Here is a 13,910-nt window from a genome sequence, read left to right as displayed (position 1 = left end):
TACAGGCCTGTAAAGAAACACTAAGCAGACGTGGTGAAGAAAGACAAAGACCGTCTTGTTCTTCATAAGAAGTCGGAGATCGCAGATGTCCAAGACCATAGTTGAATTCACTTCGAGCACAACATCTCCAAACTGAGACCAAGTAACTATTCAGCACATAGAGTAGACTAGTTACCTCAGGGACTCTGTTTTTGCTGGTTTGATCTGCCACAACTGCTTCCAAGACTATCTTCTTTTTTCCAAACACTGCTTCTTTGGGATCATATTGTTGTAACTTGATGCTATTGGCCTTGACAGGAACAAACTTGGCCTTGTTGTCCATCTTTTGAGGCGTAAGACTTAAAGTGGTTTGACTAAAATTCTTCAAGAGATCATTCAATCCTGTCATATTCAACTTGCTCGTGTCTAAAGCAAACCCTTGCATGACTTGGTTGAGAGGCGGTGGATTGAACGGGATATCCTTAGAAGCCTTGTATTCTTGGATGAGAGACTGGCAAGAAACCAGAAGGAGATTGATTTCTTGAGCCTGATTCTCAAAAATCGAGTAGAATGTATCAAACGAATGGAGAAGAATTCTTTGGACCTCCTTCTCACTCCTCAGCTGATGATTTGTCTCCCTGTACTTGTCCTCTGCTAATGCTCGCTTCTCCTTTTCATAGCTCAATCGGTCTTTTGCTTTGAGATATTCAGCTCTTGTTTTGTCGCGCTGTGTTGTTTGCGAGATAAGTTCATCTCGCAAAGTAAGCAATTGACTATTCAAATCTGCAACTGCCTTCTCAATCCTTTGAGTTTCTTGATCCTTTTTTGTGCATGTAATTTCAAGCTGTTGGATCAAGCTTGTGTATTCGTCTTCTTTTTCTTCCCCGATTGAGATCACATCGCGCAAGCAGCTCATGGACTGGAGAACATATTCACGAGCTTGTTCTTGATGCGATTGGACCAAGCGATCAAGCGTAGAAATCTTGGATTGGTTTGACTCTTCCAAATTGTTCCAGCACTCAATTGCCTGTAAGGATTCTGTCAATTCTTGCTTAGTGCTCTACAAAAGTTTATTTAATACATGATCGACCACTTCAGAAAGATGTTGATTCTTGAGGCGAGTAGAAAGATCCTTTATCTCAGAGAATGCATCAAAAACCTTTTTTTGTTCCTCATGTTTTGCAATCTCAAATCTCTGCACTACTACTTCTATTGTCTCGTCCTGTGCGAAACTTCATCTTCTTACTGCATGAAAGGCATGAAATCGACTGACCGTGGCCATCTTCCTCAATCTCAGCAAAACTTTGGATCCAGGCTCGTCGTTACCAAGGAGTAGCGGATGTATTGTCTCAGCTGTAACTTCTACTCCATCTACCTGTCTTCTTACGTCATCCTTGTCCTGTAACTTTCACAAAGAAATCACCATGAGAATGGTATCTCCTCTTTTCAGTTGATCACAGCTCATGGCAGGGCTGCCGATCTGAACAAGAAACCATAAATCGTCAAAAATCTGACAATCATGCTGCCGTAGTGCCCTTGTCACTAACATCTCAGAATTGTGACGTAACATTAGCTGGCAAGTACTTATCTGTTCGCACACCATCTTATTCTCTCATCTTACCATCTTGTGCTCGATCTGAGTTCCCTGGAGCATGAGCCCGATGGCGCTGCGACGCACCATTCAATGCGGCGGATATCACTGATAGAATAATATTTGGTTGGGTGGTGAGGGAAAAAGGTAAGAAAAAGTAGGGCAGGGGGTGGGGTCACTTTAGAGGGGTGGGGTGGGGGAAGTTTGTGGTTGTGGATGTTGATTGGTTGTGTGAGGTAGAGCAAGGTCAGGTCAGGAGTAAGAGAAGAAGACATAGATATAGAGCACGGAGATAGAAGAGGAAAAGTAGAGTAAGGTCAGGAGTAAGAGGAGGAGAGGTAGATAGAGAGCACGGAGATAGAAGAGGAAGGTAGAGTAAGGTCAGGAGTAAGAAGAGGAGAGGTAGATATAGACGACGGAGATAGAGCAAGGTCAGGAGTACGAGGAGGAGAGCAAGAGAAGATAGACGGTGTGGAAAGATTCACAGAGAAGACAGACTAACGCAGTTTGCAGACAACTTGTATTGAAGAACTACATTTCACGTTGTCTTGGTGATGTACTGAGATTTGCAGAGCTGATTGAACAACGAATAAGATTTCTTTTGCCGTCATGAAATGTTGGTGCAAATGCCGAAGATCACCGTATTTTACTGTCTTGAAGCAAAAAATCATACAGGAAAAGAAGATTTTTCAGATATTCAAGAACAGACGATTCAAAACATCATCAAACATTCCGCACATCTTTCGACATGCTCGTCTATCTGGCGCAGACGTTGAAAGTTTGCTGAAAAGAGGCAAAAAGTTATCCGGTCAAAAAATTGCCCACGTCTTTCACGACGGTTGGCATACAGGGACAGTCATGCTCAGGAACAAAGGTAGAGTGAATCGAGGATACTGGGTTCGAGAACTCAATGTGTGTTGTTTTTTGGTGACTGTTTGCAACAGGTCAGATATCCTCGCTCTGAATTTGATAGTGGACAAAAATGGCTGCACGATCTGAATGTGAAGGATTATGGTGTTCTTTGGTTCTTTCTTGACCGATCGGCTCCCATTAGTCAAGGCAACGAGCAGGCTCGCCGGAGTGATATCTGTTTAAGACCATCGTCAAAGCAGGTTGTGCAACAAGAATTCTGCTGCATCTGCAAGAGAGGAGGTAATCTACTGCAATGCAAGCATTGCACGATTTCAGCGCACAGCACGTGTTTACAGTTCGCGAAAGCAAACATCATTTGTGGTAACTGGACATGCAATTTTTGTTTGTTTCCACCCCGTCAGTCGCAATGCAATTGTCGATTAAATGCAGGAGGAGGAGAAAGAGATCTTTCAGCAAACAGAAAAGCTCCTTCGGCATCGATGCCGTGTGAAGTCAATTTTGCGCTGGAGGAGAGTTCTTCAGAAGCCTCTGAGTACGAGAAGAGAAGGCAAGCAAATATCGCAAGGAACAAGAACTTATTAGTCAAGTTAGGAATTCAGCCATTGATTTCAGCATAGAACAACAAGCATACTCTCAATTGATTTTTTTCTTATACGTTGACAGCGCTACATACATAAAAAGTAAAGGAATATTTCCTCAATTTTTACACTGGTGTTTCCGAGCAATTTTCTTTAGGTGTACGAATGATGAATGATGTTACTTGCCTTTCTTCGTTGTCGTCAGATGGAAACACATGTCTGTTGAACCTATTCTCATGTCTTTTTGTCCTCCTCTCAAGTCTGTTTGTTCTCTTCTCCTCGAGCAACTTCACTCGCTCCTCTGCCTCCTTGCGCCTCCTGGTCTCCTCCCTGCTCCTCCGGTTCTCGCGCGATTTTTTCATTTGTCCAATTTTATGTATAAATACTGTGTGAATTTTCAAATATGTTCCACAAAAATTCAAATCAAAATAGTTACTTGAATTTAAAAAACGCGATTTAGCAGGTCCATGCCGGCTCCTCCATGCAGCTTCTAGTGCCTGCGACCTTGCGGCAATCACATACAGCAATGTTCCTTGTTGCTTCATCGTTCCCATGTCAAGATCTATCTTCCTGCTTCATACTCCACGCTCTTGTTTCTCATGGACGCTAATCTTTGTATAGGGATGCGGAAATTTTTGTGCAGAGGAGTGCTATGTTCGTGATTCTTCACTCATTTCCTCTGTCCCTCCTTTGCTACTTGTTGATCTCACAATCTCATTTCTGTAAGTTCACTCATGTTTGGTTTCGTTGTCATGTTTTCTTGCACTTGTCTATGCACAAACATCACATTAAACCTCGCACGAAATGCTTGCATTCCAGCTGAGCTCAACCTGTTCACCTGCTTTGTCAATGCATTGTAGGAATCAATGCCCTTGGCCCCATGGGTGACTTTCACAATCTATTGATGTGCTCTTTCCTGTTGAGATAATTTCTTTCTATGGTCCGTCCCTGAGATAGCTTCTGTATACTCTCTTTCCCCATCAAATTTTCTTGGTTTTTGGTTCGACATGATGAAAGGGTTTGATTTTTACACAACCCGTGGCTCGTTCCTTGAAATAACTTCAATTTCTGTTGTCAGGCTTTTTCTTAGTCTTCCATGTTGGGTAGAGGTATGCGCGGATTCGACGTTTGGAGCAAATTAGCCCGGCATAATCTTTCATGGAGCTTGTCGTGTACAGCTTTGGCATCGAGACAACTTTGTCTTGGGGGAAGTGGGAGGTCTGTTCATTCGATACCAACGGTTGAGTTAGCTTCTTTCATACCAAAACGGATTGGTGATATCAAAGACTACACAAGCAAGCCCATAACTTTCATCCTTCACGGCATGCTTGGAAGGTAATTTGTGACCTGGCTATCATTGCGCGTCACTTTTGCTTTCTTGCAGTTCATACAACTGGAGGAGTCTTCTAGTGAGAGAAGATTTTCTACCTGGTCGATACGTTTGTGCTCTCGATCTTCGAAACCACGGACGTTCACAACACGCATCTTCGATGCTCTACGACGAAATGTGACCCCCCATTGCAATTACATCATCCTACGATAGCGTTGAATGTACATGCAGGTGCGAGGATGTTCTTGGATTCGCGAATGGGCTGGGGGCTGAAAAACTTTCATTGATTGGTCATTCTATGGGAGGAAAAGTTGCCATGAACATGGCGCTCAAAGTCAGACTATCTTTGTCGTACTCTTCTGTTTTCTTGACTCAGTCATGACAGTATCCAGACAAACTGGCTAGTCTGGTTGTTGTTGACATTGCACCTGTGGAGTATTCCTCTTCCTCCATGCATCTTTCCATCCTGGATGCAATGGCCGTAGGATCCTTGCTGACCTATTCTTGCTGACCGAGATAAGTGACTTTTTGTAGAATCTAGATCTCAATTCAATCACCTCTGTCGCTCAAGCTCGTGATTTGCTATCGAAGGAGATTCCTGTGTGCTCTCGCTTTTCGTTGCTTCGCGGTTGATTTTGCGCTATTTTTAAACAGGATCAGGAAACTAGGGAGTTTATCTTGACAAATTTAACTCAAGTTCAAGAGACCAAAAAGGTTTGGAGAATGTTTCAGCTTGTTGTAATCTGAAATCAACATTTTCGGTGCAGTTCAAGTGGAAGGTGAACGTGCAATCTATTCGGTAGGTTTGAGGTGAGATCGCAACGCTGCTAACGAAATTTGCTCCTTTCAGCGAAGGAGTGAAGAATGGAGAGCTGAAGAAGTTCAACGTTGTAAGAACTCCATGCCTCCACTTGCTCTCCATTACCTTGTTGCAGGATTCAAACTTGACTTACGACGGTCCAACGCTTTTTGTGAGAGGAGGCAGATCAAAATACGTGCAAGTATAGCCTAAAGACATCTGTGTTTAAGATTTTGATACATGTGCAGGATGTTCACTTCGACACCATTCGTCGGTTCTTTCCTAACTCACGAGTTGAGACTGTTGAGAATGCTGGGCATTGGATTCATCATGAGTCTCCGGAGGAACTGAACCGAATCCTCAACGATTGGTTCCAAGAGATCGCTCCACAAGAAAAGACGACCTAGGAGATGGGATCAGTTCAGTTGAGATGGGGTGCGTGGATTTGCGATGCGAAGCGATGGGGTGGGATGGGATGACAAAATAATTCATTATTTGTATCTTTTACTAGAATGTAGTAGCTTCCTTGTAGTTTTGACTTCCACCGTGTCCGAGTCGTCATTCCTTTTTGGCATTTTCGAGGCGTTTGTTGCTCACCCAGCTCCATGCTAGTCCATCCCCTCATGCACCTGCCTCTTACCCCACCTTTCTGCTCATACATTGTATTCCGAATTTCAATTCTCATATGGTGGGCTACAGTCTTTCGCCGCTCCTCTCTTTTCACCATGCTGCATCTCACCACAGCCCGACCTGTTTACGTTCTCTACTCTTCTCTCCATGGACACCTCTTTCCGTCGTACCTTCCCCTCTCTTCCACCATTTTGTTGAGTCCCTTCACATTTTCGTAGAGACGGAGGTGTGCTGTGGTCAAGAGGTAGGGGTGGGGGTGGGGGGTTAGGGGGGAAACTTTTAGCCTTTAGACGTGGAAAAGCAGGGGTGCCTGTACCTCTGATCGAGGGTCCTCTGTGAACAGAAATCTTTTGCAAGGGGGTGACGGTGGTGAAATTTTAGTAGGGGTCGTGCAGCCCTATTCATTATGGATTTAGGGGGAGGGGTACAAGATGTATGGTGGTGTTGGTAGGGGACTGGGAGGGGTAGGGGAGGTCTTGAAACGCAATGAACGAAGCGAGGCAGGAAGAGTAGGATAACATGCGGATGAGAGGCGGAGGAGGAAGACAACGGAACGCACAAGCAGAAAACCTGCATGGCTTATGAGGAGGAAGGAAAACACATAAAGTAGAACTTAGAAGAGAGGAGAAGAAGAGAGCCGAACATTTAGGCGTGTGCGACAGCAGCAGGGTTTTGTCACAACCACAGTCACGACAAGGCGAGGAAGGCATAAATCTCACAAAGACGCACAGACTTTCGATTTTGGAACATCTTTTTCAGTACACCCAGTTTTGATCTCTGTGGAAGGATCGTCTGCTCTCTCCTCTTGTCAGTTTCAAACACCAATGCTGCTTTTGCACATCTCATTGCGTCACGTGACATTTCCTGTATCTTACCTTGACACATCTTCTCAGGCTGTTCAGATGTCCCAGTATGACTTCGATTACTTTGTGATTGGTGCGGGAAGGTGAGTCTGCTCGCACTTCTGTGCCCCGGCCTTACACACCGGCATGCAGCGGAGGAGTTCGCACTTCGCGCATCGCAGCCTCGCATGGCGCCAAGGTTGCGGTAGCGGAGGATTCAGCTCTTGGAGGCACCTGCGTTAATGTGGGATGCGTTCCCAAGAAGTTGATGACGTACGGAGCTCACTTCTCACACGACTGCGAAGGTATGTCGGTCATCTGTGCATGGAGGAGCAACTGAAAGAGCCGTCAGATGCTCACGCGTACGGATGGGACGTACAGAAACCGACAGTGCAGTGGTCGAGATTCATCGAGAACAAGAACAAAGAGATCTTGCGGCTCAACGGTCAGCCTCTGACTCTTCTCCACCTCCTCAACCCCTGACTACTCTCCTCGTCCTCAACCCTCATACACTTGCAGGAATCTATGAGAGGCTGTTGACAAACGCTGGTGTGACCATCCTCCGTGGAAGGGTAAAGAAATTAATCCTCTACCTCATCCCCTATTCCCCCACGCCTTTCTTCCTTCTTCCCTAACCCCCTTCCCCCCCCCCAAAACCTTTTTCTTCCCTTCCCCCTGCCTCGCAACACACAACACGTCATTTACATCCCACATCCCTTCTTCTATTGTCCTTCTTCTCGGGCTTGCCATCATCATCTCATTTTCCAGGCCTCTTTTGTGGATGCGCACACCGTCAAAGTCACGTCAGCAGAAGGTCTGCGCTCTCCTTGAGATGCTGCGATCTCATCCTTGAAGCAGGAGAGAAGCTTTACACCGCCAAGATTATCACGGTAGCGGTAAGATCAGACTCTTGTCCTGCCCTTCCTTCTCATCGCCCTCTAGGTCGGAGGCTGGCCCTTCGTCCCAGAGATCCCCGGACGCGAGCTCGCCATCACCTCTAACGAGGCCTTCTACCTTCCTGAGGTGATCCCAACATCCTCGCTCTGCCGTCCTCTGCTCTCCTTTTTCTTCCTCGATCATCCTGATATTGTGCTACGCTCTTCGTTCCTTGAACCTAACTTGCTTTTGTCTCTGTGCAGCTTCCTAAGCGTGTCTGCATTGTCGGGGGAGGATACATCGCTGTTGAGTTCGCAGGAATATTTCATGGTGTGTAGACAATAGCAGGAGGACTGGGGCTTATCTGCCGCAGGTTATGGAAGTGACGTCACGCTGCTGTACAGGAGCGAGCTCTGGCTGCGAGGTAGGGAGTGGACGGCGAGAGGATGAGGCTTTGAAGGTGCTCTCAGGTTTCGACGATGATCTCAGGACGCACCTCAAGTCGGAGTACGACAAGCAGGTTGGCTGCGATGTGACGGCATGTCAGCCGGCGATGAGACTCGCGGCAGGGTATCAAAGTTTTGTTCAACATGAACATCGACAAGGTCCTTTTCCTTACTGGTTGCAAACACGGCGACGACTGACGTCGGGAACAGCTGGAGAAGACTGGGACCGGCATCATGGCCACCTTCACGGATGGCTCGGTGAATGTTTGACCTGCTCCATCTGTTAGAAGCTGAGAAACGTGGCAGACGCACGAGTACGACATCGTTATGTTCGCAACAGGCAGGAAGCCGAAGACTGTTGGGTTGGGATGCGAAAAGGTAAACTGATAAACAATTGTCTGCGGGCTCAACACCCTCAGGCTGGCATCAACCTTGACGAGAGCGGTGCGATCATCGTCGACGAAGCGCTGAAGTAGAAGGAGCATCTGCTTGCTTTCCGCTTACTCGCCATTCAGGACTTCTGTCGACAACATCTATGCTATTGGAGATGTTATCGACAGGTTCTCTCCTCCTCTTCTCTTCCTCTCCTCCCCCCTCCGCATCCTCTCATTTCTTGTGCAGAATTCAGCTGACCCCCGTCGCCCTCGCGGAGGGTCACTGCCTTGCGGACACGCTCTTCGGAGGTACTCTTGCGCTGCTCCACTTGCTGCTAAGCTGAGCGGCAGGCAAGCCGAGGAAGACTGACTACTCGGACATCCCAACCGCCGTCTTCTCCAACCCTCCGCTCGGTTGCTGCCTCCTGCTGCTCTCCTGGCCTTCCTTGACTGTTAGTAGGAACGGTGGGCCCAACGGAGGAAGAGTGCAGGAAGCGATACGGAGACGTGCACATCTACAGGTGCGATGATGAAGATGACAATGACGAGGGTGATGGGGATGATGATGACGCTAGGGAGGAGGAGGAGGAGGAGGAGGAGGAGGAGGAGGAGGAGGAGGAAGATAACGAAGGTCGCAGGACAAGCTTCCGGGGCATGAAGCATACTCTCACGCAGAGAGACGAAAAGACTCTCATGAAGCTCATCGTCCATCCTGAGACCGACAAGGTGACCTCCTCGTCCTCGTCCTCGTCCTCGTCCTCGTCCTCGTCCTCGTCCTCGTCCCCTCCTTCCTCCTCCTTCTCGTCGTCGTCTCTTGCGCTCACTTACTCTTAAAGGTCCTCGCCGTCCACATGTGCGGAGATGCTGCTGGGGAAGTCATCCAGCTGGTAGGAGTAGCGCTCAAGGTGAGAAACAGAAGGGCAGCAAGACCGCGCGAGACGCTGGGAGAGGAAGAGGGAGAAGGGGAGCAGGCGAGATGGGAAGATGGAAGGAAGCGAGGGGATGAGGGCGGTCAGGGCTCTTGTTTGATGGCAAGCAGGCGGGGGTGACCAAGGCCCACTTTGACTCCACCATCGGTGTCCATCCAACCGCTGCAGGTGAGAGTCAGCTGGGCACAGGGGCGGATCCTGATTGATGGCGTGGCAGAGGAGTTTGTCACGATGCGCTCGCGGGTTTGAGCTCTAGAAGGAAAGGAGTATCGCTTTCATTGTAACTTCTTGAATGAACCTCTTCCTCGCCTTCCTCTCGGCCCTCCGCTCCTCTTCGCCTTGGATATCAACGAGCTGTTCCTCAGCTTCTGCAGCTCCAGCTCCAGCTCGCTGTCCAGCTCCTCCTCCAGCTTCTTGTCGCCCTGCGGGAGGTTAGCAGGAGCAAGCATGTCTACCCGGCTCACCTTGAGCGCGATGCCGACCAGATCTTCTGTCGCGTTGATGACGAGCTCCTTCCTCGTCGCCGCGTCATCCTCGTCCACTGCAGACAAGTCAGCCAGCGCCATCTAGTTTCGAGACCCACCCAGCTCTCGCAGCTCGTCCTGAGATGTGGCAGAGCAGAGGGGGCCCAAGGTCAGCGGAAGAGGCACAAGAGGGAGGAGGACGCACGGGAAGGACGGGGACCTCGCACTCGTCTATCATCTTGGTGATCTTGTCGCCGTAGTGATCCTGAGAGGAGGGTGAGAGGAGGGCAGAGGCTCATAACCCCGTCACATCAACAGCCTTGGCGAAGATCTCCCACTCTGCTCTCGCAGCCCTGGAGAAGAACTCGGGTGAGCACGTGAACGTGCAGGGTGCGGGAGCGGAGGGTCTGGGAGAGGAGGATCGAGAAGGAGCAGACGGAAAGGAGGAGGGAGAGGGAAGGAGCGAGAAGAGGGAAGGAGAAGAGAGAGGGAGGAGAGGGAGGGAGAAGAGCGAGAAGAGAGAGATGGCCAAGGCAAGGGAGGGAGACGAGAGGAAGGAAGGGGATGAGGAACAAGTCCGTGTGGGGGGAGCTACTTGCCCGTCGTGTCTGCTCGCGTTCGCTGCCGAGAAGTTCCCGCTGAGGATGTCAAGCCGTGACCGATGATCGCTCAGGATCTTGGTCTCCCCGGACTTCTGCTCGTTCTCCAGGTCAAACTGCAGCGCGTCCAGACGGACACAGGCAAAGTTGGTGAGCGCCTTAGGCAGTCGGAGAGCAGCTGGGGACGTCTGCTCGCCTGCCCTTGGGGAGGAGGTGACTTCAGTCCACTCCTCCTGCTGGGGATCGTAGCGCTCGATGGAGGAGTCGACTCCATCCCTGGTCTGACCGCCGAGGGCGAGGATGCAACCATGATCCGGCAGCGCCATGAGCTTGTGGTTGGCGCGAGCTCGCGACATCCTCCTCGCAGAGCTCCAGCGGGGGGGGAAGGTGGAGGGGTCGAAGGCCTCGACTGTGTCCTCCATGTCGGGCGTGTAGGAGTAGCCGCCTGAAATGAAGATGCAGTGCTCGAAGACTGCTGCAGCAAACGCTTCCAGGCAAGTCAACCAGACAGGCATGAAGGGCAAGTGGAAGGAGGGAGGGGAGGAGGGAGAGTGGGGAAGAGTAAAAGTAAGGGAGTGAGGAAGGAAGAGAGTGTCAAGCAGGAGCAGAAACCTTCTCGCGGCCGCAGCATCTGAGCTTCCAACCTCCATGTGTTGCTCTCCGGGTCGTAACTCTCAACCTAAGGTGACATCAGCACGGCAGCAGCGGGAAGGAGCGACTCGCACGCTAGCCGTCGGCATCCCGTCCTCCAAGGTGCCTCCCATGGCGTAGATCCTCCCGTTGAGCACAGCGACTGCATGATTCTGCCGCGCGTACATCATGCTTGCCGCTCCTCGCACCCACACGCGATCCTTAGGGTCAAAGACTTCCACAGATCTCAGAATCTCTCCCTCTGAGTCCAACCCTCCCACGATCCACAGCAGACCGTTCAAGCTGCACACGCCGAACTTGGTGCGCGTCTCCTCCATGTCCGGGCAGTCCGTCCATGACTTATCAGGTATCAGCAGCCCCAGAGGAGGGCGGGAGGAGGAGGCTTCATCCTTGGTGTAGAGGAAGGAGTGCTTGAATCTGAGGGACTCGACAGTAAAGAGCACGTCAAAGTCGAAGCCGCCGCACACGAGGAGCGAGTCTCCCAGCATGACGCACTCGGAGCTCGACCGACAAGCCTTCATGGACGGAAGCTTGGCCCACGTCCTCGACACGAGGTCCAGAGCGAACACACCAGATGACGGGCAGTTGTCCTCTGACCCCCTCCCTCCCAGTATGACGATAGAGCCCTCGTGAACCTCCGTCTGTCTCTGCTTGCCGCTCGCAGCCCTGGGCCTCCTTGTCCTCTTCTCTCCCTCCATGTTCTTGGCCGGAGGAAGCGGCGCGACATGGCTTCCATGCAAAGATTCCCACAGACACTCGCACAAGATGGCGATGAGCAAGACCCTCCCAATGGGCACGGACATGCTCTCATGCTGCTTGTCCCAGGAGACGCGATGCGCCATGCTCCATGTTGAGAGCGGAGTGAGTGCAGGAGAGGAGAGGACAAGGCAGGGATGCGAGGATGCGAGGAGGGGAAGAGGGGGAGTGAGAGTAGTGGCAACGTTGAGAGGAGAAGAGTAGACTGGAGGCCCAGGGGTCGAAGAATGGAAGGCGGGCGAGAAGCGAGGAGACGAGGGTCGCGAGGGGAGAAGCGAAGGGGGAGCACACGGGAGAGGGTGAAATTGAAATTATTTCAAGGGGCGGATCCAGGCCCTCCTTTCCTCCCCCCCATCCCCCTACATCCCCGCATCCTTGTCTTCCCCTCTCCGCTTGCCCTCTCCTCTCCTCCTCTCTCTCCGATCTCAACCTGGCGCATGGGCGGACTCGTCTTCAGGGCCAGGCAGCATGAACGAACGTCCAAGGAGATGGTCTTGCTCATTGCCATTCAGGCGGCTACTCCTACACGCCCGACATGGAGGACACAGTCGAGGCCTTCGACCCCTCCACCTTCCCCCCCCGCTGGAGCTCTGCGAGGAGGATGTCGCGAGCTCGCGCCAACCACAAGCTCATGGCGCTGCCGGATCATGGTTGCATCCTCGCCCTCGGCGGTCGGACCAGGGATGGAGTCGACTCCTCCATCGAGCGCTACGATCCCCAGCAGGAGGAGTGGACTGAAGTCACCTCCTCCCCAAGGGCAGGCGAGCAGACGTCCCCAGCCGCTCTCCGACTGCCTAAGGCGCTCACCAACTTTGCCTGTGTCCGTCTGGACGCGCTGCAGTTTGACCTGGAGAACGAGCAGAAGTCCGGGGAGACCAAGATCCTGAGCGATCATCGGTCACGGCTTGACATCCTCAGCGGGAACTTCTCGGCAGCGAACGCGAGCAGACACGACGGGCAAGTAGCTCCCCCCACACGGACTTGTTCCTCATCCCCTTCCTTCCTCTCGTCTCCCTCCCTTGCCTTGGCCATCTCTCTCTTCTCCCTCTTCTCCCTCCCTCTCCTCCCTCTCTCTTCTCCTTCCCTCTTCTCGCTCCTTCCCTCTCCCTCCTCCTTTCCGTCTACTCCTTCTCGATCCTCCTCTCCCAGACCCTCCGCTCCCGCACCCTGCACGTTCACGTGCTCACCCGAGTTCTTCTCCAGGGCTGCGAGAGCAGAGTGGGAGATCTTCGCCAAGGCTGTTGATGTGCCTCTCGAGATCGCCAAGGATCAGATATCAAGAAGGTTTGGAGGACGAGGAGACAGACGATGGAGCTTCATCAGCTCCTTCATCTCCAGCCTCCGCTCCCCCTCCTCCGCAGCAGGCACTGAAGGAAACATCCTCATGACTTCATCCAGTACAATTCCAACCTCATTACACTTTTTCTCCTGCTGCTTCACCATCCTTTCATCTTTTGGCTTCCTCGCTTCTTGAGCATGAGAGCTCCAAGGGTTGCTTCTCCTCATCTCTGAACCAACACTTAAGTCGCTCTCCTTCTTTTCTTTCCTTCGGTCCATAGTCGTAACGATCTGGAGCATCGAGCTCAAGCGTGAAATGTTTCGCTAAAGCTTCACTAATCACTCTTCCTTCGATCCTTTGATGTTCAGAGACACCTCCTTCGAAAGGGCCAAATGGGTCATCCTCCTCCCAACCAGGGTTCTTCTCAGAAGCGGGAGGAGGTACTAGAAAGATGACGAAGTCAAACACACCTTGCTCCTGCAGGACCTAGAGCTCATCTCTGCTGAACTCAAGGAAGATTCGCAGCAACTTAGGGGCAACTCAACGTCATCATGGCTAGCGATTCTTAGAAAGCGTAGACAGCACAAGAGGATCTTCTCGAGCATTCTCTTCCCTGCCCTTCCTCGAGAGGATGTGCAACGAACAGTCAATGGTGCTAAAAAACTACATCGTCTTCTGCTAAACTCACAACTTGGCGTGCTGGCTTACTTGACAGGGAAGCACAGGGAAGCCTTGAGCTGACGGAAGATCCTGGACCGGATGTGTTTACAAGTTGCATCACCTGAGACATCTCAACGCTGCCGTTTCAGCTGCCACAGAAAGCGCAACGCGTCATCCTGCAGGAGTATCAGTGACTTAGTCCCGTAGTTGCTTCGAAGTTCTTTGCCGGCGGGCCCCGGAGCGGTGACATGGCA

General features: G+C 51.0%; 5 protein-coding genes across 5 annotated transcripts; 3 read left to right on the top strand and 2 right to left on the bottom strand.

Annotated features, from left to right (window-relative positions):
• Nucleotides 1-107: 107 nt before the first annotated feature.
• Nucleotides 108-1,660, bottom strand: GUITHDRAFT_131660 (hypothetical protein; the record flags this gene model as incomplete). The annotated part of the gene is made up of 5 exons (XM_005842389.1): nt 108-146; nt 176-1,006; nt 1,139-1,201; nt 1,253-1,378; nt 1,601-1,660. The coding sequence occupies 5 exons, from the start codon at nt 1,658-1,660 to the stop codon at nt 108-110; spliced, it is 1,119 nt and encodes a 372-aa protein (XP_005842446.1).
• A 2,851-nt stretch (nt 1,661-4,511) lies between these two features.
• GUITHDRAFT_99242 (hypothetical protein) lies at nt 4,512-5,557 on the top strand (the record flags this gene model as incomplete). The annotated part of the gene is made up of 9 exons (XM_005842388.1): nt 4,512-4,528; nt 4,583-4,685; nt 4,737-4,832; nt 4,886-4,951; nt 5,006-5,065; nt 5,119-5,150; nt 5,202-5,241; nt 5,287-5,352; nt 5,399-5,557. 9 exons carry the CDS (start codon nt 4,512-4,514, stop codon nt 5,555-5,557), a joined length of 639 nt encoding a protein of 212 aa, XP_005842445.1.
• A 1,114-nt stretch (nt 5,558-6,671) lies between these two features.
• Nucleotides 6,672-9,496, top strand: GUITHDRAFT_83774 (hypothetical protein; the record flags this gene model as incomplete). Its single annotated transcript, XM_005842387.1, has 22 exons — nt 6,672-6,726; nt 6,776-6,927; nt 6,975-7,067; nt 7,142-7,194; nt 7,391-7,436; nt 7,481-7,518; nt 7,565-7,645; nt 7,762-7,828; nt 7,872-7,922; nt 7,969-8,018; nt 8,068-8,103; nt 8,155-8,202; nt 8,251-8,322; nt 8,364-8,416; nt 8,460-8,504; nt 8,566-8,627; nt 8,670-8,732; nt 8,779-8,839; nt 8,957-9,044; nt 9,155-9,223; nt 9,358-9,415; nt 9,465-9,496. The coding sequence occupies exons 1-22, from the start codon at nt 6,683-6,685 to the stop codon at nt 9,494-9,496; spliced, it is 1,362 nt and encodes a 453-aa protein (XP_005842444.1). The 5' UTR covers nt 6,672-6,682.
• Nucleotides 9,497-10,534: 1,038 nt separating this feature from the next.
• On the bottom strand, nt 10,535-11,302 carry GUITHDRAFT_55133 (hypothetical protein; the record flags this gene model as incomplete). The annotated part of the gene is made up of 3 exons (XM_005842386.1): nt 10,535-10,797; nt 10,923-10,989; nt 11,036-11,302. Coding segments are annotated over 3 exons (597 nt in total), but the record flags the coding sequence as incomplete, so codon positions are not given.
• Nucleotides 11,303-12,252: 950 nt separating this feature from the next.
• GUITHDRAFT_99239 (hypothetical protein) lies at nt 12,253-13,737 on the top strand (the record flags this gene model as incomplete). The annotated part of the gene is made up of 5 exons (XM_005842385.1): nt 12,253-12,614; nt 12,921-13,001; nt 13,365-13,413; nt 13,480-13,648; nt 13,712-13,737. The coding sequence occupies 5 exons, from the start codon at nt 12,253-12,255 to the stop codon at nt 13,735-13,737; spliced, it is 687 nt and encodes a 228-aa protein (XP_005842442.1).
• Between the last annotated feature and the right edge of the window lie 173 nt (nt 13,738-13,910).

Source organism: Guillardia theta (assembly GCF_000315625.1).
Source record: "Guillardia theta CCMP2712 unplaced genomic scaffold GUITHscaffold_1, whole genome shotgun sequence".
Classification (NCBI taxonomy): Eukaryota; class Cryptophyceae; order Pyrenomonadales; family Geminigeraceae; genus Guillardia; species Guillardia theta.
The sequence above is the reverse complement of the archived record's forward strand: the minus strand, read 5'-3'. Positions and strand labels throughout refer to the sequence as shown.